The 23,873-nt window shown below is 42.8% G+C and overlaps 1 protein-coding gene across 1 annotated transcript in view; it reads right to left on the bottom strand.

Moving 5' to 3' along the window:
- Ush2a (usherin) overlaps nucleotides 1-23,873 on the bottom strand; it is a 665,632-nt gene that overhangs the window by 190,103 nt on the left and 451,656 nt on the right. The window contains exons 40-43 of the mRNA XM_055609194.1: nucleotides 18,980-19,608; nucleotides 14,089-14,420; nucleotides 12,888-13,010; nucleotides 4,658-4,821 (exon numbers count right to left, since the gene is read on the bottom strand). Coding sequence (XP_055465169.1) covers nucleotides 4,658-4,821; nucleotides 12,888-13,010; nucleotides 14,089-14,420; nucleotides 18,980-19,608 — 1,248 coding nt within the window. The remainder of the gene's footprint in view (nucleotides 1-4,657; nucleotides 4,822-12,887; nucleotides 13,011-14,088; nucleotides 14,421-18,979; nucleotides 19,609-23,873) is intronic.

Genomic DNA, 23,873 nt, shown 5'->3' on the forward strand with positions numbered 1-23,873 from the left:
TAAGTCCTGGGTCTATGCGAAAACCTACTACTGTTCTGCTAAAGGAACACAGCTATGACACGTCTCCTGGTGACATTCATAGACCAGCCCCTTCCTCAGAACTCCTCAGCGAAGATTCTTCTCGCAATAGATGATAATTAACAGAGACTCTCGGTTGGACAACGTGCACCAGGCCCCAAAATTTCCACAGCCTTTCAAAGCAGCACCACCTACTGGGAACCAAGTCATCAAACACACAAGCTATGAGGACAGTCCACATCCGAACACAGCAGAGGGGAGAAGAATCAGACAAGCTTCAGAGGCTCAGCTGAAGAATTAGGCATTTGATGGGAATAGAATAATATCAGCATGTTTTGAGGGAAAACCTTTGATCCAAGGATTTATATATACCTAAATAATCATTTATGTGCAAAAAAAAAAAAAATATCAAAGGTATTCCTGTCCTGACAGAAATGAACTGAATAGGCAAAGATGGCAGAAATACTATCTTACATAGGCAAAAATGAACATATATCAAACTTTGTGATGATCCAGTGAGATGTCTCTGAGGGGAAAGCACTGGCTCTCACAGCCCAACCTGAGGTCAATCTCGGGAAGCCATGGTGGAAGAGATCAACTCCTCAGTGGTTTCCCCTCTGACTTGAGCTGACAACTCGGGCATGGGTGCACACCTACACACACACACACACACACACACACACGCACGCACTCATAGCCATAATAGTAAAATAAGCAAGTGAATGTTCATGATCAAGCTCTTTGGATTCATCACCCAGAGGAAAGAAAGGTGAACTGAAACCCAGAATTTAGGACTGGGGAAATTTAATGATTGATGCTAAGTGCTGGAGCCAATTTGAGAAAATAGTTCTATATAATATTTTATAATATAAAAATAATGTATAAAGAAAACATTGAGAATTAGAAGAAGTAAGGAAAGCATTAACCCATTAATTCCCTATTATTTGCAAAACAGAGATGGAAAACAGTAAAAGATACCACTAAGCATAAACACACACTAAATAATAAAGATAAATCTTTCAGGAGAATGTAGAGATTATTGTCTTTAGGTGGAATCTTTTGATGGGTAAATGAGATAAAATGCTACTTTTTATTTTCCCTCATGCTTTAGGCATGGAGGAAAAGAGAGAAGGAAAATATAGTCTCAGTGCAGGAAACGTACAGTGCCTAGTCTGCTTCCCCTGAAAAGAGTCTGAAAGCATGCAGACATATTTCCATCTCACGTTACACACATAATCGATGGAAGCAAACTCTCAAGTAGCTGGTCAAATGGTTTTGAGCCGACCCTTCTCCGAGTTAACCTTTGTGCTCACAGAGAGTTTTCTGAAAAATTTCCAAGGTATGAATGGAAATAACAGCAGGTTTTATTGCCTACATCACAGGAAAAATAAGAATGTCAGATGTCTTCTCTTTGTCAACTTGGGATTGGTAAAAATTTACCAGGGACATTTTGCTATTAACACGATGCGCACTTGTACAAATCATAACCGAGAGAAAGACTTGCCTTTTGCTTTAATGTTCTCTCTGTGATATGTGTGCATGTGCAGGTAGGTGTGTTTGAGTGTGCAGACACCATGGTGCATGCATGGGGGTCAGAGGTCAGAGGGATTTCCTGAAGGTCAGAGGTCAGCGTTGATGTCCGCCTTCTACTTTGAGGCACAGTCTCTTGTCCATTGCTGTGTTTAGCAGCTGAGCTGTGCTGCTCTGTTATAGTGTGTGAGTGTGTATGTGCAGACACCCACATATATTTATTTAATGGTTTCTTGAAAGATGATGTTTACTAAAGAAAGAGGCAAAAACTTATTTCTAAGATTTCCAACTCCAAGATGTGCTAAGCTACAGCTTCGCACTGTTCAACTTAGTAGGCTCTGTGCCAATTTTTCTTACATGAGCCAAAAAAAAAAAAAAAAAAAAATTAGTGTTGAGAAAATAGGCTGCTCTTGACAGAGAAGGGGCTAGGTAAGTTAGTTAAGGTAGCAGTTGCCCTGAGGAGGGACAGGACCCTGCAATCAACTTCCACAGCCCACCTTTCTCGGACGTATCCTTTGTGCTCACAGAGTTATCTGAAAAATTTCCAAGGTATGAATGGAAATCACAGCAGATTGCATTACCTACATCCCGAAGGTCAGAGGTTCTGATTACTGAGGTAATGAAACTTCAGCGGGCTGCTTCAGATCTATTAGTTTTGTCAGCTTCTATAAGCACACTGACTTCAGGAACGCAGTGATATCACAGAGGATATACTCGAGGGAAAACACAGCACCCAGAATGTCACTGTAGTTTTCAAGTACACAGGGGTGTGTGTGTGTGTGTGTGTGTGTGTGTGTGTTTGAGTGTGCATGCGCACACACATGTTACTTTTATGGGCAAGTTGTTGAGCTGAATTGGTGAATGGGTGAACACACACACACACACACACACACACACACAAACACACAGAAATTCAACTTCTGATAAAACTGATTTTTCCTGGAGATGTGACAGAAGGTAATCACAAGATCTATTACTTACAAAAGTTTCCCACTAAAATGGTTCAGTTATTCTAACAGAAACTTCACAGATCATTAAAAAAACAGCAAACTTACAGAAACCCAGGGCTTTAAAAAAAATAAATTATTGGGTGGAAGCCTCAGATCAACACTATGCCGCCCTATACTAACGTCCCTCAGGCCACACGCTGGGCTTGGTTCTCTGTGTCTTGCAGTGACAGGAGCCCCGTAGGAGCCGGTACCCAGCGGGGGTTGGTTAGCTGCCTGGGACACGCTGAGATGGATACTGAAACATGGCCTCTTGCTCTTGCTCTAAAACTTCAGGATGTGAGCAGTGTCCTTCATCATGTACCTGCGCACTGCCTTACCAAGGCCCCAAAGCTCCAGAAGAAGAGACCGTCGACCCAAACACTGACACCGAGTTGCTCTACTCTTTCCTTCCACGTACATGGATTTATTTTGATATTTTAATCATTGTGATGGAAGAGTGACTGACACAGACATTGCTCTGGTTTGCAGTCGATGACGTCAAACCCTGGTCCTCACGCATCTTGGCTGGAGAGTTTATGCAAACCCACTCAGGTCTTTCCAGGCCGGAACAGACTCCGGACTGGCTCGAATTGTGCTAATGGCTGTCATTGTTATAAACATATTTTTGTATAACAGTGGGTAATTGTTCTGGTGAGTCAAAACATTTAATCAAAACATTTTAATCAAACCTGTACAAATTAGATATTTTTTTAATATTTAGTAAAAAACTGACAAGTTTTGATTTGGTCGTTTTTCAGACCTTAAGTCATGCTTGAAAAAAAGGGTTAGTATCAATATTTCCATAACAGACCCAGGACTTTATTATTATTATTTTTTTCTGATTCTTATGAGGCATCATATATGAGCAGATCAGATGTTAAATGCTATGCCGTTAGGTCACTCTGGGATTTCACTCACTATGGTTTCGGGAGTGTTATAAAGGCAGACGGATTCATCTGTGTGTTCTCACAAACCCCGAGAAGTGTTCTATCAGGCCCAGGTGAAATCTTTAATCCAGCAACAGTGTGTGGTGATGGCATTCCGTCACCAGCCAACACTCAGCACGCTGTATGGGACAAGCAATCACACTGTCGCAGCCTTGGAATTTGTCAAAGGTGCTACGTCTCAGAGCTGTGACGGATCACAGTCCTGCACAGTGTACGGCAAACACTTGGACTCTCTGCTATCCAGTCTCCTCACTGACGGGAATGGAGCTATTCCCATCTGAAGCAAATATGGGAGGGGCTCACTGGTCCCGAGAGAGGTAAGGAGGCTCTGTCTGTTAAGAAGAGCATTCCAGGACTTGGAAGATGCTGTTGAAAGTTTGACTGCCATCCCCAGAGCCCACATAAAAATACTGGGCCCGGTGGTGTCTGCTGGTAACAGAGTACTGGGAAAACAGAAACAAGCTTATCCCTGAGGCTTGCTAGGGAAGTCATGAGTTCAAGGACAGTGAGAGAAACAACTATCTTGAGGAACACCACCTTCGGTTGACCTCTGCCATCCCCACATACTTGTCCATATACATATGTACATGTACATGTGAACAGAAACACATCTGCATATGTGAATAAATCTGCACATAAATAGCTTAGGTACCTTGACTTATTTATTCTTAATGTACCATTTGAATTTCCTAGCTGGGTGCAGTGGTGCACGCCTGTAATCCTAGCATTCAGGGAGGCAGAGGCAGGGAGATCCTGTGAGTTCAAGACCAGCCTGAGCTATAAAGGGAGTCCAAGTCAGCCAAGGCTACACAAAGAAACCTTGTCTCAAAAACCTAAACAAACAAACAAAAACAACAATAAAAAATATTTCTTATGGTGCTGTAGTGGTTTGAATGAGAAATGTTCCCCCACAGTCCCAGACATTTGAACACTTGATGCCAAGTGTTTGGAGAGGTTTAGGAGACGTGGCCTTGCTGGAGAAGGATGTCTGTGCCATGCTGCTAGCTGGCGTGTCTCCTATGTGGTGGACTTTAATCCTCTGGATCCATAAACCCGTATGAAATCTTCCTTCTTTTAGTTGCCCTGGTCACATGTTCTATCAATCAACAGAAAAGTAACTTAACACAGAGCTAGCATGCAGAGGAGACACAGAGACGTAGAGAGCTTTCTTACTTGGTTTCTCCCATCTCACGTCTACGGCCGTGTGGTTAAGGACGCTCACGGTGACAGTGGCTTCTTTCTCTGGGACCCCCGCTAAGGTGGTCACTGTCGCTCCTTGGCTTGGGGTAAAGCCCACGCTGTTGTGTACAAAGAGCTTATATTCGTACGTTGTAAACCTGAAGGTTTTGTTTAAAAAAACAAACAGAAACATACATTATGTTCAGTGGAAGACAAATGCATTTAATTTTTTTCTTCATAAAATACAGAATTCCTTTCCACAAAATGCTCAGTTTCCTTTTCCTTCTAGGAAATGCATTGTTTCCTTTCTTCCTAACCCAAAACATACCATTATCTCCATAACCCCCCAGCTTCCACCAGAGTGTCAGGAAAGCATTTTATTTGGAAGCAGTAAGCAAATATCAGTCTTTAAAATAAACGTGCGTTATCGTCTCCCTGTTCTTACTGTTTTCAGAAGCGGTGAGGATTATGGCTCAATTCAAGATGTAATTACAAGGCTGGCAGCTTGCCAGCTTTCTGTCCCAATACTATCCAGAGAGTTTTATTCTCTTCTTTAGGGAAACTCATCCATTTTCAAATATCAGGCTCTATCATCATTTTCTTCCTATGCTTCTTTCCTGTGCCTGGACTATCATTGGCTGTCAGATAAATGCTTAAATGAAGCCTCACTTGTGAGCACAGTGCACAAGCTCATCCCTCTGAGAGTTTGGTGACAGCGAGGTATGCTGGACCCCATGTGCACATGCTGATTTGAGTCAATACAGAGGAAATGGAGCATCACTTTGCCAAAGGAGAAACATGTAGCATGATACGAACTTCTTGAAATTGTTACTTTAATTCCTTGCCTCTTTGGCTCGTTCAAGCAGGCGCCCAGTGGCTTTATCTTCTTGGTTCAAAATTGCCTGAGTAGGAAAATGCTATTTATAGACAGAATCAGGCCCTGACTTTACAATCATCTGTATGGAGAGAGTCATATAGACATGCTGAGTGATAAGTGACTGTCCCAACTTCAGCTTCATTTATCTTCTAATTTGGGGTCATTATGTATTCCTAGGGTATCCAGAGCCCACAGTGTTTGTTTGTCTCAATGTGTCACAACCCCTGCTTGTCACCATAAAAAGAGGAGGGTGTCATTTCCAAGAACTTCGCTAGATAGTTTGACCAAAGTTGCACTCGGGATTTTAGAACATTTTCCTAGCTCTAGGTGGATTCTGTTTGTCTTCTCTTCTTCCCTACTTAGGACCCAACATTCTAAAGACTGGAATTTTGCCTCATTCGTGTAGAAGGAAACTACTCAGTTGCTGTAGTGACCGGTGACGGCTCAGTGGGGCTTGGGGGTCACTTATTGGTTTATTTTCCTAAATGAGAGCTAGCATTAAACTTTCTGCCTGTCTCTGCTTTATAGCTCCGTCTTCTTTTCAGGTGTTCATTGCTTGTCTGCCTCTTCCTCATCTTCTATTCTCTTTCCCTCATTTTCCTCCTTTCATGAATGGATTCATACCTGCCTCATCCCCCCATGGGGAGAGGGAGAGAGAGAGAGAGAGAGAGAGAGAGAGAGAGAGAGAAAGAGAGAGATTCTGAAGTCTAGTGTGTTCTTATTCACACTATAGGATATTTGTACACTGAATGAGTCAAGAGGGAACCTGGCTTAGAGAACACTCTCCATACAATGGCTGCCATCTTGTGAGAGAAGAGAGAGAACTTGTGATGCAGTCAGACTCAGGGAAGGAGATGGTGTACATGGAGATGAGGGGAGAAACAGGAGTGATGTCCCCACAAACACCAGCACGCTGGGACCACCAGAAGTTAGGAGAAGCCGAGATTGCCCTCTGAAGCCTCTGGAGGGAGGTTGGCCTTGAAGAGAATTTGTTTGGTGGCCCTACCTCTGAGCACTCTAACAGGGTACCCCTGTGCCAGTGTTCTGTGTCCAGACACTCAGCTTGTAGAACTTGACTTTAGCCAACACTGGGAAGATACCCGTCTGTGTGCTTTCCACCAAGTGCTAACTAGTCTGTGGGGCTGAGGCAATTGAAAGGTGACAGCTGGTTATTTCCTATGGTCCAGATAGTCCTACACATGTCAACCCATCCACTTCTCACAGCATAACTAGAAAGTGCCAATTTAGTATGGATTTTCAAAGTGAGGAAAATAAGTATTAAATAGCTTGTCCAAGTCAATGGACTCCTCAGGAGAGCAGAGATTCAAATGCAGGCTGCCTGATTGAAGAGCCCTCTGAACTGGTGCAGCACAGGGCACTGCCAGCATGATTAGAAAGTAATAATAATAATAATAACAATCCAGTGATAACCTGCCTTGTCCCTGTTGGGATGATGTCACATGGCTGGGGCTTGACCTTGGAGACTTTTCTGGAGGGGAGGGGCTGGTTTACCTCTGCATTGAGGCTGCCTGCTCAGTTTCCTCTGTGACCCCAGGATGAATGTGAAGGGTGTTGACTCAGGGTTAAGAGGGTGGCGGGTCCGAGACAATGGAAGAAAGGGAAGATAATGGCTCACGTGGGAATTGAACCAGCGACCTTGGCTTCATTAGCTCTGTCCCTGGGTGAAATACGTATAATTGTATTTCAAGTCATAAAATGGCCTTATTCCTTTAGCTGAAGACTAGATGCCTAATCTTCTCCACTATATTTGAGCTTTTCTTCCATATGTTGATGTTATCATACAATTAGCAACCTTCGTGGCTCCCAGTGACACCATGGTTTTAGTCCTTTGCTTGGTCAAGTTAATAGCACAAATATTTTCTGTTGTGTTCAAATTTTGGAGGACCTCCCTTTTGTGATATTTCCAGAATTTTATCATAATTTCATGTAATATGCAATTCAGATAGATAAGGATGTGTGTGTGTGTGTGTGTGTATATATATATATATAATGAGGTCAGTTGGTTTAGGGAGCATTCTGAATATATAATGGCTATATACAATACAATCTCAACTACATATATAATATACACACATATATGTATAAACATAATAAAACACAGAAGGCACAGGCCATATGGATACATGCAACTGGAAAGGTGGCTTTCAAGATGGTACTACAACTTCTAAAGTAGAGCTGCCTTTAGAGCCCATCTACTTCAAATAATTAAATGTCTTCTCTGTATCAGAGATTAAAAACCAAACCAAACCCCCGGACCCTGAGGAGTTAAACGGGTTCACCGAGAGGTTTTCAGAGCTGCATGTTAGTGTTAATGGACTACTACTTTTTCGCTTCTGAGGACTCTGTCTTTCTACTGCTTCACTTAACTGAGGGGTCAGTGTGCAGTCATGTGACATCACATTTTTGCCTTTTGTCTTTTCTTTAACTTTAAAAGAGAACTGCAAAGATTATTTTTCACGTGTGTGTTCTCAGGTGCCTCACAGGCCAGAAGGGGGCAGAGTCCCCAGCATCTGGAGTTACAGGCAACTTCTGGGTACCCCTATTTGGATGATGGGAATCAAACTCAGGTTCTCTATGGGCAGCTAGTGCACTTACCTGGCGAGCCACCTCTCCTGCCCCTCACTCTCTAACTTTTCAGAAAATCTCTCTCTCCTTCTAAGTGTGCAGTTTACTGCAAACCATAATTAAAAATTAAATGTCTGTGTTTTCATGTCTGTATTTTCTATGTTGCGAGTTTGAGACTCCTATTTTATTATAGGTACATGTGTGTGTCTTTGTGTGCTTGTGTGAGTTCAGGAGTTGTGCATGAGGCGTTGGGCCTCATGGATCTGGAATGACAGGCGGGTGTGAGATGTGTCACACAGCTGCTGAGAACCTAACTCAGCAAGAGAACTACACATTCTTAGCGACTGAATCATCTCTCCGGCTCCAGCAAACCCATCTTTACTTAGTAACAGTATATTCCTGTCACTCGTCTACACAACTATGTGGTTCCCATTTTACCCCTATGCAGAAGGTTGAGTTAGTTGTTTGGAAGCAGCTTTTCTATTCCTTCTCTCTACCACCTTTTCAGTGAACTTAAGTGTTGATTGTCGGTGCCAAATGAGGCATTCCACTTAATAATAAAGTGAACAATAGGCCAGTTGACACCATATCATCATAGCAAGACCTATCCTTGCAGACTGCTGTGGCAACAGCAAATATAGACTGTTCTGGTGCCACAATGCTGCCATTTTCCTTTATGCAAAACAGCACAGGTTAAAATCTTATTTATGTAACCATTCTCATTTCAAAGTCCAGTGGCTCTAACTCAAAAGAATGAAAGTGAACTAAATTCTCTTTAGATGAAAACAACAACAACAACAACCACAAAAACTTACTAGATTCTGTGTAATTGATGCAGGTTTCATCTGCTCACCTATCAAAGTTACTTGTGGGAGACAAACAGGTATGTCACAGTTCCTAAATCAGTCAAAGTCAGTCAGCCTCACATGGAATTTGGTAGGTTAGTCACACAAACATCTGCTTGTCCAGCAGAAAAATGATCCCCGTTGAGTCTCAAAGTATTCTTTGGGTAAAATACATCAAAACCAGATGGTATTTGCTGTAGTGAGCAACACCATTTCAGCCATTCATTTGTTCATTTCTTCCAACCTTATTTCCTGAATGCCAGCAGATGACTGCTGCATACAAAGAATCCAGAGCTTGCTTCCTGTCCTGCTGGAGCCAGAGCACGTGAAAGCCCTTGAGGATGTTTTCTATTATTTGGGCAAGAGTGTGTGTACTCTGGGAGCTGGGAGCCATGGAGGCCGGTGATGGCTGTTGGCTGTTTTTCTTTCTCAGTTTATTTCCACCTTAACTTTTCAGGTAGAGTCTCTAGCTTGATCTGGAGTCCACTGATTGCCTGTCTAGCAAACCCCAGGGGTTCCGTCTGGGCCTCCCCAGTGCTGGGCCCACAGGCACAGGCTGTGCAGCACCTGGCATGGATTCTGGGGACCTAAGCCAGGTCCTCATGCTTGCATAGCAAGGACTTTACTCAATGGGTCACCCAGCAGGCTTGTGGGGATGTCTGGAATGAGAAAATGTAGACTGTGTTCATCTAGAATGTTCTCTTCCTCCCTTTTTCTTTGGGTGCAAATCAGTCAGACCATATAGTTAAACCTCACCAAGGAGGAGGTATGATTTTCTCAAGCTCTTGATGACAAGTGGGATTTAGTGTGGGAGGCATTTTTCCAGTGAAAGTTACTTTGATATTTTATGTCAAAATGCGTACAGGCTTGTAGCTTGGAAAGCTCAGGTGTATCTGGTTAACTTCAGCATGGCTGAGAATGACTTGGACAATTTTCCTCAGAATCAAAACTGTGTCAACTTTACTGAAAACCTTCCAGACCTCGTCCTTCAATACTATCACCATCACAGATGATGCTCTTGGAGACGCAGGCTCATTGGGTGCTGCATCCACTATGCTGTCCTCATCCCTGCCACAAACGCAAGCTTGCCTGAGGAGGGGCTCATGATGGATCTGAGAGACCTCATGTGAACCGATGAGCCTCAGCTTCCCCATCCTAGTGGGTACAAGGAAACACACTAACAAATGACCCCTGCCTAAGATAGTCACACATATAAAGGGTATTTTTCTTTAAAGTAAATTATATGTGTAATTGGCTTAAGAACCTGCATTCTATAATAAGACTCAGAAGAGAAAACTACTATAGGAAAGTTCTGAATTTCAGGTTATAGAAATTGTGCAGAAAATTTGCCAATGCTGTCTGAACTATTTTTCTCTGTAGTAAAAATACAGCATAGTAAACAGACTACTCGAACAAGGCGGTGACTCCAACTTCCCTTTAATTTCCTAACTATATTTATAAGGACATGCCCAGTCTTTGATAATTATATATTTTGCATTGGAATAATTGTCACTTAACCACTGATCTAAATGTGTCTATAATGATCAGAATGAAACAAGGTGGGGGTCTGGAGAGATGGCTCACAGGTTACAAACAGAGGTTGCTCTTCCAGAGAACCTGGGTTTGATTCCCAGCACCCACATGGTGGCTCGCAACTGGCTGTCAGTTCCAGGGATTTGATGTTCTCTTTTGGCCTCTGTGGGCATGGTATGCATGTGGTACACAAATATACAGACAAGGCAAACCCCATAGATAGAAAATTAAATGTGTGTGTGTGTGTGTGTGTGTGTGTGAGATGTGAAAAACACTTCAGTGTCCTATTTCTATTTTTTAATGTAAATAGAAGTAAAGAGGGAACAAGGAAATTTGGTGAGAATATGAAATTAGATATGTCTTCTAAAAAGAGATGGACTCAATTAAGGACAACAACAGAAAAACAGCCAAATGGATAAATCAATAGGATAAACAAAGTCAGCCTTCTGTGCCCTGGGGTTCCATAGCCTCAGATTCAACCAACCATGAATGGAAAATATTTAGAAAAATAACAGCATCTGGTACTGAACCATTTTTTTTTCTTGTTTCATTCCCTAAACAATGCAGTATAACAACCCTTCACATTTACACCTTCCCCAGCATTGCAAGCCGTGCAGGAATGACTTATGCATATGCCAGCCTGTGTGTCAGGGTAGAGGCAAATCCTTCACAGTTTTACATAAAGGACTTTGAAATTCACGGTTTATAGCACCTATGGGGATGGGTGGTGGTCCCAAAGGTGATTCCCCCAGATGCCAAGGGAAACCGGGTAGGTCCAGGGGTAAGGTTCATCTTGGTTTCTTGATATGCTGGCAGCTGTGGGTCACCAGAGGAAGGAGATCTCCAGCTGTTGTCAGGGTAGCTGCAGGCAGCACGTGAGTCAGCAATGGGCACTCATCCATCTCCTTTGAGCCCTTCTGAGGGTTAATTTCCAGCCCTCACACTGCTGAGATGGCCCACTTGAGCAAAAGTAGCCTAAACAAAAGTATCCTGAACGTTTTTGGACTTACAAATGGTGGACTGGTAAAAAAGACTGGCCTTGTGCTATATATTTTGAATGTTAAGGAAAATAAAAATTCATATCTTCCCCTTTAACCCCAACTGTTTATGGGTGTAAGCAATTACTTACTAGATAACTGAAGATGACCTGGAACTTCTGACCCTCCTGTCTCTACCTGCCTCAACACCCTTTTTATTCTCCTTGCTCAGGATTTAACCCAGGCATTCCTGCATGCCAGGCAAGCACTCTACCAACTGAACTTAGTCTCCAGTCACTTAGTTTCTTGAATAAAAACAGTAACCCCTGTTTCAAGCTTCAGTGTGGAAAAAAGTGTTTTTGACTTTAGCCTCATAAGCTTACTAAGATTCCCTCAACACAATTTTGTTTATCTGCACAGTCTTTCTAGAAATAGCTGCCAAGAGCACATTTATTTCAACTCATATTCAGACCAGCAAGAGAGTGGACAGGCAGCTTCCTGTAAGGAGAACCATCTAGCTAAGGCTGGAAGTGAGACTCATTCTGATGATGGGAAGGGGCTGATGAAGAATGAGTTCAGAGGTGGGAATCTCCATGTTTGCCATCGTGAGTACAGTGAGGGTGAGTCTGAGAGGCAGGGATGGAGGAACAAGTGATGGATGGTAGGACATTAGAACAGGGCTCAGGCCATGATTACTCTGTGGGTGGCCTAGAGAAATAACCAACCTAACAGAAAGGTTACTGAAAAATATAACTGGAAACTTTCACGGAAGACATTCGTGTATTTTTTTTGAAACTTCTTCACATTGCCTGGACCAAGAACATTAAGAAATCCCTGGGTCCTGTGAATGACAGACAATACAGGTGAAGCCCAGAGATGGCAAAAGGTTCGCTTCCTTAGCAGGAGACAAAAAAGAACTTAGCTCAAATTCTATCATATGGTAAATGTTTTTGATGGATATCACCTACTGGCTGTTTTTGCTTTAAACTCTAGATTCGGCTCTCTCAAGTCTCACTAATCCAATGACTCATAACCCATTACCTCCTGTGACGCAGGCACGTGCAGAGAGCACTGCCCCCATCTCCAGAGTTCCACCTACACATTCAAAACTTCCACAGCTTTCCTAAGTTTCATGTCTAGATAGAGCTGTGACAAAAGCAACAGGCCGGGCTCACACATCTCCAAGTTTGACTTGAAAGGCTTATTTCAGGCACACAGTTGAGATGGTAAACACTGAACATGCCTCGGCTGCACTTCAGTGATTAATGCCACAGATAATAACTGAACATATTCTACTGTGTGACTGATAACAGGTTCACACAACGAAGACGCTGCGGTACTTTGAACCATTCAACATGCCCCAAACTAAATGCCAGCATTTGTTTTTATAGTTTTTGTAATCTCACCTGCTAAGACCCTTATCTTTGTAAAACCACCGAGTTCCTGAATAAATATTGTGCCACAGATTTAAATCTTCTGGGGGATTTGAAGCGAGTGGCTGCCGGATTTTACGTCTCAGAAGCTCGTATCTAAAGCAAAAGACAAGCAGGAACATTGTGATTGTCTCAACTCCTGTTATTACAGAGGTTCAGGGAGTGGAGCGCCTGTGTGTGATGCACGCCTGCAAACATACATAATACCGTAGTGCAATTACGAAGTGTTTCCAGATAAGCATTTTTTTCCTGTCCCAGCTATCATATAGTCTGTTAATTGTAAATTACCATTTCCACTCACATCTTTTGATCACCAGTGGGAATGGTGGAATTTTGTGTTTCTGTGTCAGATTTGCTCGATATTTGCTGAGAGTTTCACACAAAGTTGGACTATAAAAATCTTATCCAGTTAAAGATTTCCCGAGACTCATACCATCAAATTTTTATAAACAATAATAATATTATCTCCTGTTTTCTCTGCCAAGTATCTAGTTCTGGCTGCTACACAGCCATTTTAGAATCATAGCTCTTTGCGCCCGTCTTATCTCCTAGAACATTCTTCACACGTGTGCCCAGGGGAGATATGGAAACAACTGTGGTGAACTTTATAATTCAGACTCAGTTGTCCCATGTTACACAGAACAAGCATCAGAGCTGCCTAACAGAATAAGAATATTATTTTGAAAAGAAAGAGCAGGATAACGAATCGAAATCTTAGCTATGTGAAAAGGTCTTTAGTCTGTTTAGTCTGTTTCAATGCTTTGGTGCTCACTCTTCTAAAGATTTATTTATTTATTGTGTAATCAGCGTTCTGTCTGCAAGTATACCTGTTTGCCAGAAGGCCATAGATCTCATTATAGTTGGTTGTGAGCCATCACATAGTTGCTGGGAATTGAACTCAGGACCTTTGGAAGAACAGCCAGTGATCTTACCCTCTGAGCCATCTTTCCAGCCCTATGGTACTCACTCTTATCAGATGAGCTCTCGTTTCCATTTAAATCAAGACATGCATGTTAAGAATAGAGGACATTGCAGACTTATTATGAGTTTGTGGAGGTGGGTATGGAATTTGGTATGGAATTAGTTCTAACTGAGATGTGAATGTAATCCTACTTTCCTACTTCTTGGCATGATGCATCCAAAACAAACCCCACAGCAATATTACTTTCTCTACCTCAAATTGGGTCCATTTGGCTTGGCTGGTGGCTGCCAAGAAATCTTGATGTCAGATTCGCTTGGAATCGCCGACAATGGGGCCAGTTCCTGAGGCAGGGCGGGGTGGGTGGCAGCAAAGGTAGGCAGACTCTCAGTGCACCCTCCTAGGTATCCATTACCTCCGGAGCAAGCGACAATGGTGACTGAATAATTAGTGAAAGGAATCAGATGCTTGATTACATGACTCAATACAACCGAGGTCGTGTTGGTTATTCTGATGAGAGGGTCTGGCATTCGGATCTCGTAGCTCAGTATGTCTCCATTCTGGATAAGAGGGGCTTTCCAAGTGACCTGAGAGAGAAGACCAGCAGCATCAGTGTGACACACTGGGGTAGAACAAGTGAGGTCCATAAAGCCTAGAGTTCTACCTGCTTTATTTGCCCGAAGTCATCTGCCAAAGGCCTATATTCAACTTAGCCCTCTGCACTAGACAGAAACAAAAGTCTTGGGGGCAGTGACCTGAGCCAGGAAGCTGAGTGGAAGCTGCTTCCTGGGCTTGGCTTTTAGCTATGATACTTTCTAGGATAGTCAGATTCATCTCCATGTGGGTGTTCTAAAGGACACAGAGCAACACACGGAGGAAATTCACACATCCACATGCATCAGGAGGGCAGCATCAGGACCTGAGAGTTTGCATGTTTTTAACTCAATTAAATGAAACTTCTTGCTTTACCATGTGGGCATGAGGGCTAGAGTGGTTGCTTTTACAAAGGCTGGAGAAAGGTGGAGATTATTTGTATTTTCAGAGTCACAGTCAAATTCCTGAAGCTGGTGTATAGTTTAACAAATAAAGCAATAACACATTCTAGTCTCAGAGCCAGAAACACATGGAAAGTTTTAAAAACTGCAACCAAAGGATGGTTCTGTTTAAATGAATTTAACATCAGAAAACATAGTAATACCTTATGAATTCCATCGTAGTGGATGCTAACTTTTCTGCCCAAATTTTAGTAGCTGTGGATGGATGAGGGTTCAAGGTTAGAGGCCCCGATGGCACCATAAAAATAAATTTTGTTGCTGCTGCACAGATGCACAATTTGGTGATTTCTGCACCTTATTTCTCAGTTTTATCTCTCAGTTGTGCTAAGTGCTTTACTATGGCAAACTGATGTTGGCTGAGTCCTCTTTGGACCCCTTTTTAGTCTGATTTTACTTTGCTTATTTATTTTGTAAAGAGACTGCTTCAAAATCTGATAAGACCATTTAAAACCATTTATTGTTTGTATTTATGTGAGGGTGTGCGCTTGCATGAGTTTCTGTATACCACATGTGTGCAGGTGCCCAAGGAGGCCAGATGGACCCCATCAACCTGGAGTTGTGAGAAGTTATGGGATGTCTGATGTGGGATCTGAACTGGAGTCCTCTGCAAGAATGGTAAGTTCTCTTACTTGCAGAGATACTTCCCAGCCCCATTTGGATTAAAAAAAAAAACCCTTTGGGTTAAAAAATATCAAAAAACAAACAGGCTTTCTCCTTAATTGGTTGATGGAAGAGGCATATTGACAGACAGCTGGCTATTGAACTCTCCTTACATTTTTGGAATCAGATCAAATTTGTCTCATTTTATTATTCTTTTCATATTCTGCTTAATTCAATTTGTTAATATTTAATTCAGAAGTTTTAGATTGATGTTTAAATATGAAATTATTCTGTACTTTTATTGAGCTGTCCTTTTCAGTCGTAGTAGAGGCTGTCTACCGAGTTTCAAAATGAAGTGGTTTTCTTAGAAAATTAAGTACAACCTGGAAGTACATAGATGTCATCTTTCACATAATTACTTTGACATGTTTTTTTTTTTCCTGATAGATTTTAAGGATATGATTCTGACCTACTATGTGCTCTAATTTCCCTCCCTGAATACTTCTAGATATAATACTTCAAGATATAAACAATGTTTAGGAGCCTACATATTTGAGCCCAGGGCCTTGCGTATGCCAGACTGGCGCTCTACCATGGCCTCACAGCCTCAGCCCCCTGCACACTTTGAGACGGTAGTTCAGTAAGTTCCTTAGGCTGTCCTTCAACGCATAGGGGAGCCTGGGGAAAATGTGTCATTCTCGGACAGGACTCTCTTAGGTCCAGCATGGGTTGCAACTCTTACTATCCTTTGTCTTCCAGTTGGCTCAGTCTGTGTCACGTTTCTTGCTGTCCCTGTTGGACAGCAGCGGATGATACTGTTTAGTGCAAAGAACACATCACAGAGATAAACCGAGCTGATGATATGGCTGAACTACAAAAATAAAACAAAAACAAAACCCCAACCCCTCACTTTCAAACTCATTCCCCCAAGTGAGGTATTAAAAGGTAAAAGTTTAATCCGACTGTGGTGTTTACAAGTGGACCGTGGATGGGGTCAGGACTAGATAAGGTCATGAGGGTTCCGCCCAATGATGACTGAATGCTGGTGGCTTTGTTACAGGGAGAGGGACCAGAGAGGACCACAGGAAGCTACAGGATTCCTGTCTCGCAACCTCTGGTACCTACACAGCTCTGGGATGCTGCTAGCAAGAAGCATATCACTAGACATAGCCCCTTGTCCTAGAAGCTACAGCACCAATGGCCCAAGGCTGCTCTTCTCTCTAAACTTACCCGGCCTGCTCCAGTGGCTACTAGCCACACCGTGAAATACCAGCTATATACCTTCAATCATTTACCACCCCAACCACTCTCCCTATTTATCTTTAACTTGATTCTGCTCCATGCCCCCCCAGTCCTTGCCAGTTGTGGGCATCTATTATGCTTATTTGTCTACAGAGTAGCTCCATGAGGTGGGGGGGGGGGCACTATTTTGGTCCCACTGTTTCCCTTTAGTGTCAAAAAGAGACACTCATAAATGTGTTTGCATGAATATGAGAAGTGGAACATATTGTCATTGTTAATATTATTGACAATTTACCTAGAACAGTAGAGCATGGTAAATATTGAATGGCTTTCTTAACCGTGCATTAATGACTATCCTGGGATTCCTCATAAATGTTTTATCTATTTGCAATTTTGATTTCAGATCTGTCCTTGCAGAGAGGAGTCACAGTTTCCCAGGCATATATCTGTTTACTAGAGACAGTCTCACTAGAAAAATGTACTTTGGTAAAGTTTTAAGCTACTTTTGAGTACAATGTGAGTCAGTAATACTAACACAAAAATGTGTTCCATGAACATTTAAATACACTCCATGATTTAGTTCAGTATTCCCTGTGCTCTTCTCCTTGGTAAATTTCATTTTCTCGTTAAAGAATGGAAGCTGATGTAGGTGAGAGGGCTCACGCTATCACTTGGCTGCCAAACCTCTGTGCTTCAAGATCCTTCAAAAACTGGGTCTGGGCTTTACGGGCCTGAGGTCATGATCTTCGGGCTTCAGCTCCCTTAGCCAATCTAATCAAAACTCCGCTAGCCAGTGACAGGCCATGTGCACTGTCCCATTCGTGTGGAAACTTTCAAGCCCTCAGAGGGGGTGTTAAAGGCTGACTAACTCCTCCCAGAGATTTGGAGCCAGAGGCATTGACCCCCTCAAGCACCCTGGCCCATTGCTATCTTCTTAAACCATGCATATGTATATTTTTTCCTTTCTGGATCTATAATCAGTGACGGCTAGTTTTAAATTTTTGGTAGAAGAATCAGAATAATGTCTGTGGTGCAGCTGTTGCCTTTATGAAGGGACAATGTCTTCCAGGTCCCAGGCCATCTAACAGCACTGAACCAACATCCCACACAAGTTTTCCAGGGTTTCAAAGTCGATTCTGAAAGGATTAACGATTCTAGCTTTGCCTGCGTTTTTGCTTTTTATTTGACTGAAGACCAATTCTTATGATTTTTTTTCAGTTCATGCAATAAATATCATATATGCTATATGTTAAACTTAAATCCCATTTAGTGCTAAATCAACAGAATTCCTTATGCTTTACCTATTTTTTTAATCCAAATTGTGTTGCTTTAACAGTTCTCAGATTGAAGATAATTAAGACTATTTTAAGTGTTTAACTTTCAAAGACTGAATTAAAAAAAGAAAAAAGATACAGTCACTTCTAGTTTGTGGGTTAAATGAGTTTTCTTCAAAATCTTAAATTGTCAAGCCTCATCTAGTGTCATTCTTTCATTGGTGAAAGAAAACACAGCCTAGATCCAAGTAATATCTCCAACAGATGAACTTTGCTGTTATGCAAATGCCCTCTTTGTGCTCTGGTGAGCAAGCTACTGTACCAAGGCTTTTGGCAGAGGTACAAGACTGAACCCATGGAAGCATGTGTGTATTTACACAAAAGAGGCTTCTAAGCTGCAAAACTCCCTCCTGTTTGGTTACACTAATTTCCCTTGAATGAAGTTTGTATGCCAGCCAAAACAATGGTAGTTATTCCATCCTCCAGAGTTCAGTCCCCAAAGAATGAGGCAAATAATTGAGCTTTCTGGATACCCCAGCAATATGCTATTTTCTTAAATTTTCCCATCATTTTAATTCTTTGACTTTTTTTTTTTTTAAAGAACAGCAGAACATTAGTGTGTGGGATTTTTGTTTGTTAATATGCTTCTCAGTGCTTCCATTAGCATCCCATCTCCTCTCATTTTCTGATCTGTTTAAATATGATGTGGTGCTGCGGCTAAGCATCCCACAGTGGTATCAAAGTATTTCATGTGTGCGAGGCAAATAGCAGTCTCTCAAGAATATAATTAAGGGGATACAGGGAGAGATGAAAAGCTGACATTGAATTCAAGATAGTTTGGGCTAAAGGCCAAGAAGCCTAGTTTCTGCAGCAAATGCCTAAGACAATAAATGTGCTGGTCTTGTCAGTAGGTGGCTCTGTTCAACACAGAGTGCAGCCAGGGTAAGTCCTCGTGTCTGAGACCGGGCACCTTACCTTGACTGCATCCGGCCCCAGCACCAGTACTGTGGGAGGCTGCACTCCTGAAGGCCGGGAGGGTCTTGTGGTAACTTCTACCCAAGTGCTGCTGTTGGTGCCTTTGTTAGGAGTGCTCCCCAGAGCCCGGTATTCATACTGGGTCCAAGGGCGGAGGGCAGGATCATTGTCAAGAAACTTCATGGCATGGCTTCTTGGGAGGGTCAGCAGGCTCCTAATTTCTTCTTTCCCCTTGACTCGTCTCTCAATGGTAAAGTTCTCAACTGAGCCACTGGGGTGTGTGGGGGGTTGCCAAGACACGATGATGGACACGGGAGAGTGTGAGAACAGCTCTGGGCTTGGGATGCCTTCTGGTGTTCCTGGGAGTGTCCACACGGTCTGAGATGCTGGTGACTTGGAGCACCCTCTGGAGGTGCAGGCTTCTACCTGGAACTGATAGGCCGTGTCAGGGTGTAGATTGGCCACAGTGCAATTCGTGACATTTCCAGAGGCTGTTAAGTACAGACGGCCATGCTGGTAAATGTTATAATGGGTAATAACCCCATTGCTCTTTGCAGGCTGTTGCCAGACAATTGACATCATTTGAGCTTGCACATTCAGAAGAATTGGAGCATCTATTGGTCCAGGCTCTATAAAGAAGAACACATCCAGGAAGTCATGGCTCTTATAAACTTCCCACATGTCCTCAACAGTAAAACTCCCATGAATAAGCACTTCAAAGAGACGAGGGACAAACAGGTAAGGGATCCAAAGACCCACATGACTGCCCTGCTCATAATGGCAGTGAAATACTTGTTAAATCCCTTCCTTCCTAACATACAGCAACAAAATAATTTCTTTTCATTAAAGCTAATGCTGAAAAAATGTCAGGATTTTTTCTTTTTAAATCAAGACATTAGAAAAGAAATACAAAAGCTGACAGTTTAACCGAAGTTCTGCCTTGGGCCACATTTGGCCCCATGGACCCGCAGTACTGATTTTAACCAACGGCATGATCATAACAGACCCAAGAGTTTACAACCCCATGAAACCCTGCAACACCCTCATTATACATTCCATATGATGCTGCCTCTGTTTATCATGCTAATCCACGGCTCGTGATTTATCTACCCCCTGTTAATATTATCGGTGATATTTCCCTGTGCCTGTGACAGAGCTGATGATGACCCGGCTCCTTCACCTACTGATAAATAAACAATGCCCATGTCTGACCTTTAGGTTAACAGGTTCTGCACTTGTCCCGCTCAGCACTCTAACTGATTCAATTATCATAAAGGTTTGGGAGGCCCCATGAATACTGAAGAAGGCCCACCATATGCCTGCAGAGGTAGTGGGGGGCAGCGAGCTCTCTGCAGCCCTCCAGAGAAATTCCTTAATTGTAAATAATTTCGCCATGCGACACAATCAAGTCACCTTGAATGCGAATCCCCTCAGCCCTCGCAGGCAAAGTGTTATTTAAGCTTTACTGGGCTGCGTTAAATTCTGCAATTTGAAGGGCTGTTAAGTTTTTCAATTGAAATTTCATTTAAAATGCAGGTGCTTTTTATTATATTGCGGCTTTACTGCTCTCTAGGTACAAGCAAGAACATGGCGCAATAACACAAATCTGCCTCAATCACTGATCAGTAACAGCTGTAATTCCAGAACATTTAGCATTCTTATAAACCATGGCCTGAGATCTATAAATTGCTACAACAGATCAAAAAAAAAAATACTATAGCCCTCTTTTCTTCCCACAGCAATTTTGACATTTATGAGATTTTTTTTCTGTGAACATTAGATTTTATTGAAAATCTTTTAAAAAGATATAGTTGGATTTAGTAATTGTTTAAAACAGCATTGATTTGAGTGTGAGTGTGTGATTCAGTGTCCCACTGAGGGCTAAGTGTTAAAGCAGCCACAGACTTGGGAAGCCAGTGGTTGTCATAATAGCCAGTTAAAGGACATTTTCAAATAGAATGGTCCACATTTTAGTCACCAACTGGACTCATGGTAGAATCATGATTTGTTTTTTTGAAGGGGCCTGAAATCAAGCTGTTTTGACAATTTAGTCACAAGTCCTTTGTGGAGAGAAAAATCCTAATATCATGAAGATGTTGGTGCAGGCATTCCCCAGGCTGGTATGCTGTTAGCTTTCGCTTTAAAGCCATCTGAATGCCTCTGTGACATTTCTTCTCACCTCTCCAGTACATAGGTACAGAAGCAATTATCATACCAACACGGGGATAAGGCTCCTTTCTTAGCTAGGCATGTCATGCATGTTTAGCTATTTCCCAGAGAAAAGCAAGTGAGAGTCTTGCAAGCTACAAATGTTTTCATTTTTAAAATCCTCTGATATTGGAGCTTGTAAAATCAATGGTGGAGATTCAAGTCTTTAGCCTAACCCTATCTCGGCTCCTCTTCTCAGCAGAGAATAATACACACTTATTAAATCGGAATGTTTTTGAGCAGATTTTCATCAGGGCCTCGCATGATTATTCCTTCCTCTGTGGGCTATCGAGCCACGAGCTTCTTCAGGGAAAAGCACCAACAAGGATGCGGTTTGTTCTCTGTGACGAGGATAAAGCCTTTATTTCTCCCGAAGCTGCTGATGGAGTGATAGGTAAAACATCCGTGATAATGAGCCGAACTTGCACTTCAAACTCCCACAGAACATAGCCTTTCCTTAAAGACCTCTTATCTTGGGAAGAGGGGACATTCAATTTCTATTTCATGATCTGACCCCCCCCTCCCCAAGCCAGCATACATTTTATTAGCTTCATTCTCAGGGAACCTGAGCACGCTCCCTGCTTGCGCTACAGAAGCGTCCTTTAAAGCGTCTTGGAGAGAACAGACTTGGCTTAATTAGCTCCTTTGGCTAGGGAAGTGTTAAAACCTGACTTCTAGCACTCTTTCAATTTAGTGCTTTAAAATGATAAGCAGGATCATCTAATTCTATATACAAATCAACTGTCCCACTACCGCGCAGTTGAAGGGGTCACCACAATTATGTAAAACATGAGTAATAACTGTAATTGGGGTAGTTGGCTAATACAATAAAAAGCTGTGAACACGGGGAAAGTTACGCTCACCGCAGTAGCTCTCACTTTCTAAAGTAAGAATTCATGGGCGAAATGACATGAAAAAGATGGTTATAAAATTTTAATGGAATGATAAAAGGCAAAAGTCAGCCTCTCAGCTGAATTCGTAAAATCCTTATACATCACGATCAGCGCCTTAACTGTAAAATCAATGTGGAGTATAACATGTCAATGCGGCTGTCACTCGAGGGGAGATGGGGAAACCTGACAGGCACAGAGCTCAGCTGCCCAGTGAGGAAAATGTAAGGGGGCAGCTCTCTCTGCGGCTTAATTGTTTAGAGCGTCCCCCTCCTCCCCCGGGAGCTAGGTAGGGGGCCTCCTCTCTGGTCAAATCACAGACTGCTGTTTTCGGTGAGCTGGCCTTGGCATTGATAACCGAAAGCAGTCTTATTTTGGCAAATGACATGATCTGTGTGAGAAACTGCTTGGCTCACCCTAGCCTAACCTAAAGTCATGACCTTGTTAAGAAAGGGGTGTGGCCTTTCCACAATAATCTCAGGGGCGTGTGACGGAGGGAAGTGTGTGCACAGGCTGAACACTACCAACGTCTTCCAACTCGAGGGGGCACAGGATGCGCAGGGGTTTGGGGAAGAAAAAGCCTTTTACACTGGCTTGCTCTGGAGTTATCCACAACTGGTTGATTGGTTTTCCTGTTACAGTCTCAAATGTTGTCCTCAAGGTAATATTTTAGCATTCTCATGAAAAGAACCTTCCCAGTTTAAAAACTCTCTTCAGTAAAATTAATTCCTAAGTGAATAGCCCCTAAATTTGCCAGTGAATTAAAAACCATGGGGACAGTGTATGGATGGCCATTAGGCAAAGCACGCCATCACACGCCAGTTAAGGTAGCCATGATATGTACCACTGATGGGTTAGCCCAGAGAATGGCTGCCTCTGCCTTCTCTTTAATCATGAATTCTTTCATCAATTTATTATTAATACCCAACAACTTCCCCATGGAGTTTTTGACAGCTGATAAGAAGAGAGGCAAATGCAAGAAGACCAATAGAATAAAGAGAAGGGAGTATTCACGGTGTAATAATGAAGATGGCGCCATGATGTACCCCCAAAACAAATGTGCAGAACGTGAGCTGCAGACTCGGAGTCAGCTCCCAGCTTCCTGACAAGTGACTGGGGAGGAGAACTCCAACACTAGGCACCTGGATCCAAAGAAAGGGCAGCAGAAGCCTAGCGGCGGCTGGAATGGAGAGGGCAGTGTTGTGTAGTGCCCAGGTAGGAGAACCACTCTGAGGACCTTCCGTGCCCCATTCTCCCGAGGCCAGGGCGAGTGGGGTCAGGAGGAAGGGGTAGCTGTCTACAGCTGGGGCTCAGGATGAGGAGAACAGCAGCGAGTGCTTCCCTGAACAGTCCGGGTTGCAAATAAAAGGTGCTGTGATGACAGGGGCGGCCGCACCTGACTTAACACACGTGTAAACCTCAGCTCACCTCACAGGGGCCCTTTCCTGACCTCCACTGCTTCTCTTTCAGACCATGACTGCCTTTTCTAGCCTCTTATTTAATCGATCTCTGGAAACTGCGTTTCCTAGGATTATGGTAAAAATGAGCACTGTAGCATGATTAAGAGACTCTATAGAGTTTCGTATTCTAGAATGTTCCAGATAGGCAGGGCTGTGCGTGACAATCTATTGAAAATGATTACACAACCCCCACCCTTGTTAATGGTTAGCAGCTCTCAGGTGTTTGAAGTCACTAAGATGTTAAGATTGGAGGGTCTTAACCCTGGCTGTTTCATACTCAGCTGTGGGAGGTGCCAAAGGGTCACCTTACAAAGCCCGCCGAGGACTTCCAAACAT

This window comes from Psammomys obesus, unplaced genomic scaffold (genome assembly GCF_907164565.1).
Source record: "Psammomys obesus unplaced genomic scaffold, mPsaObe1.curated_primary_1811, whole genome shotgun sequence".
Taxonomy (NCBI): Eukaryota; Metazoa; Chordata; class Mammalia; order Rodentia; family Muridae; genus Psammomys; species Psammomys obesus.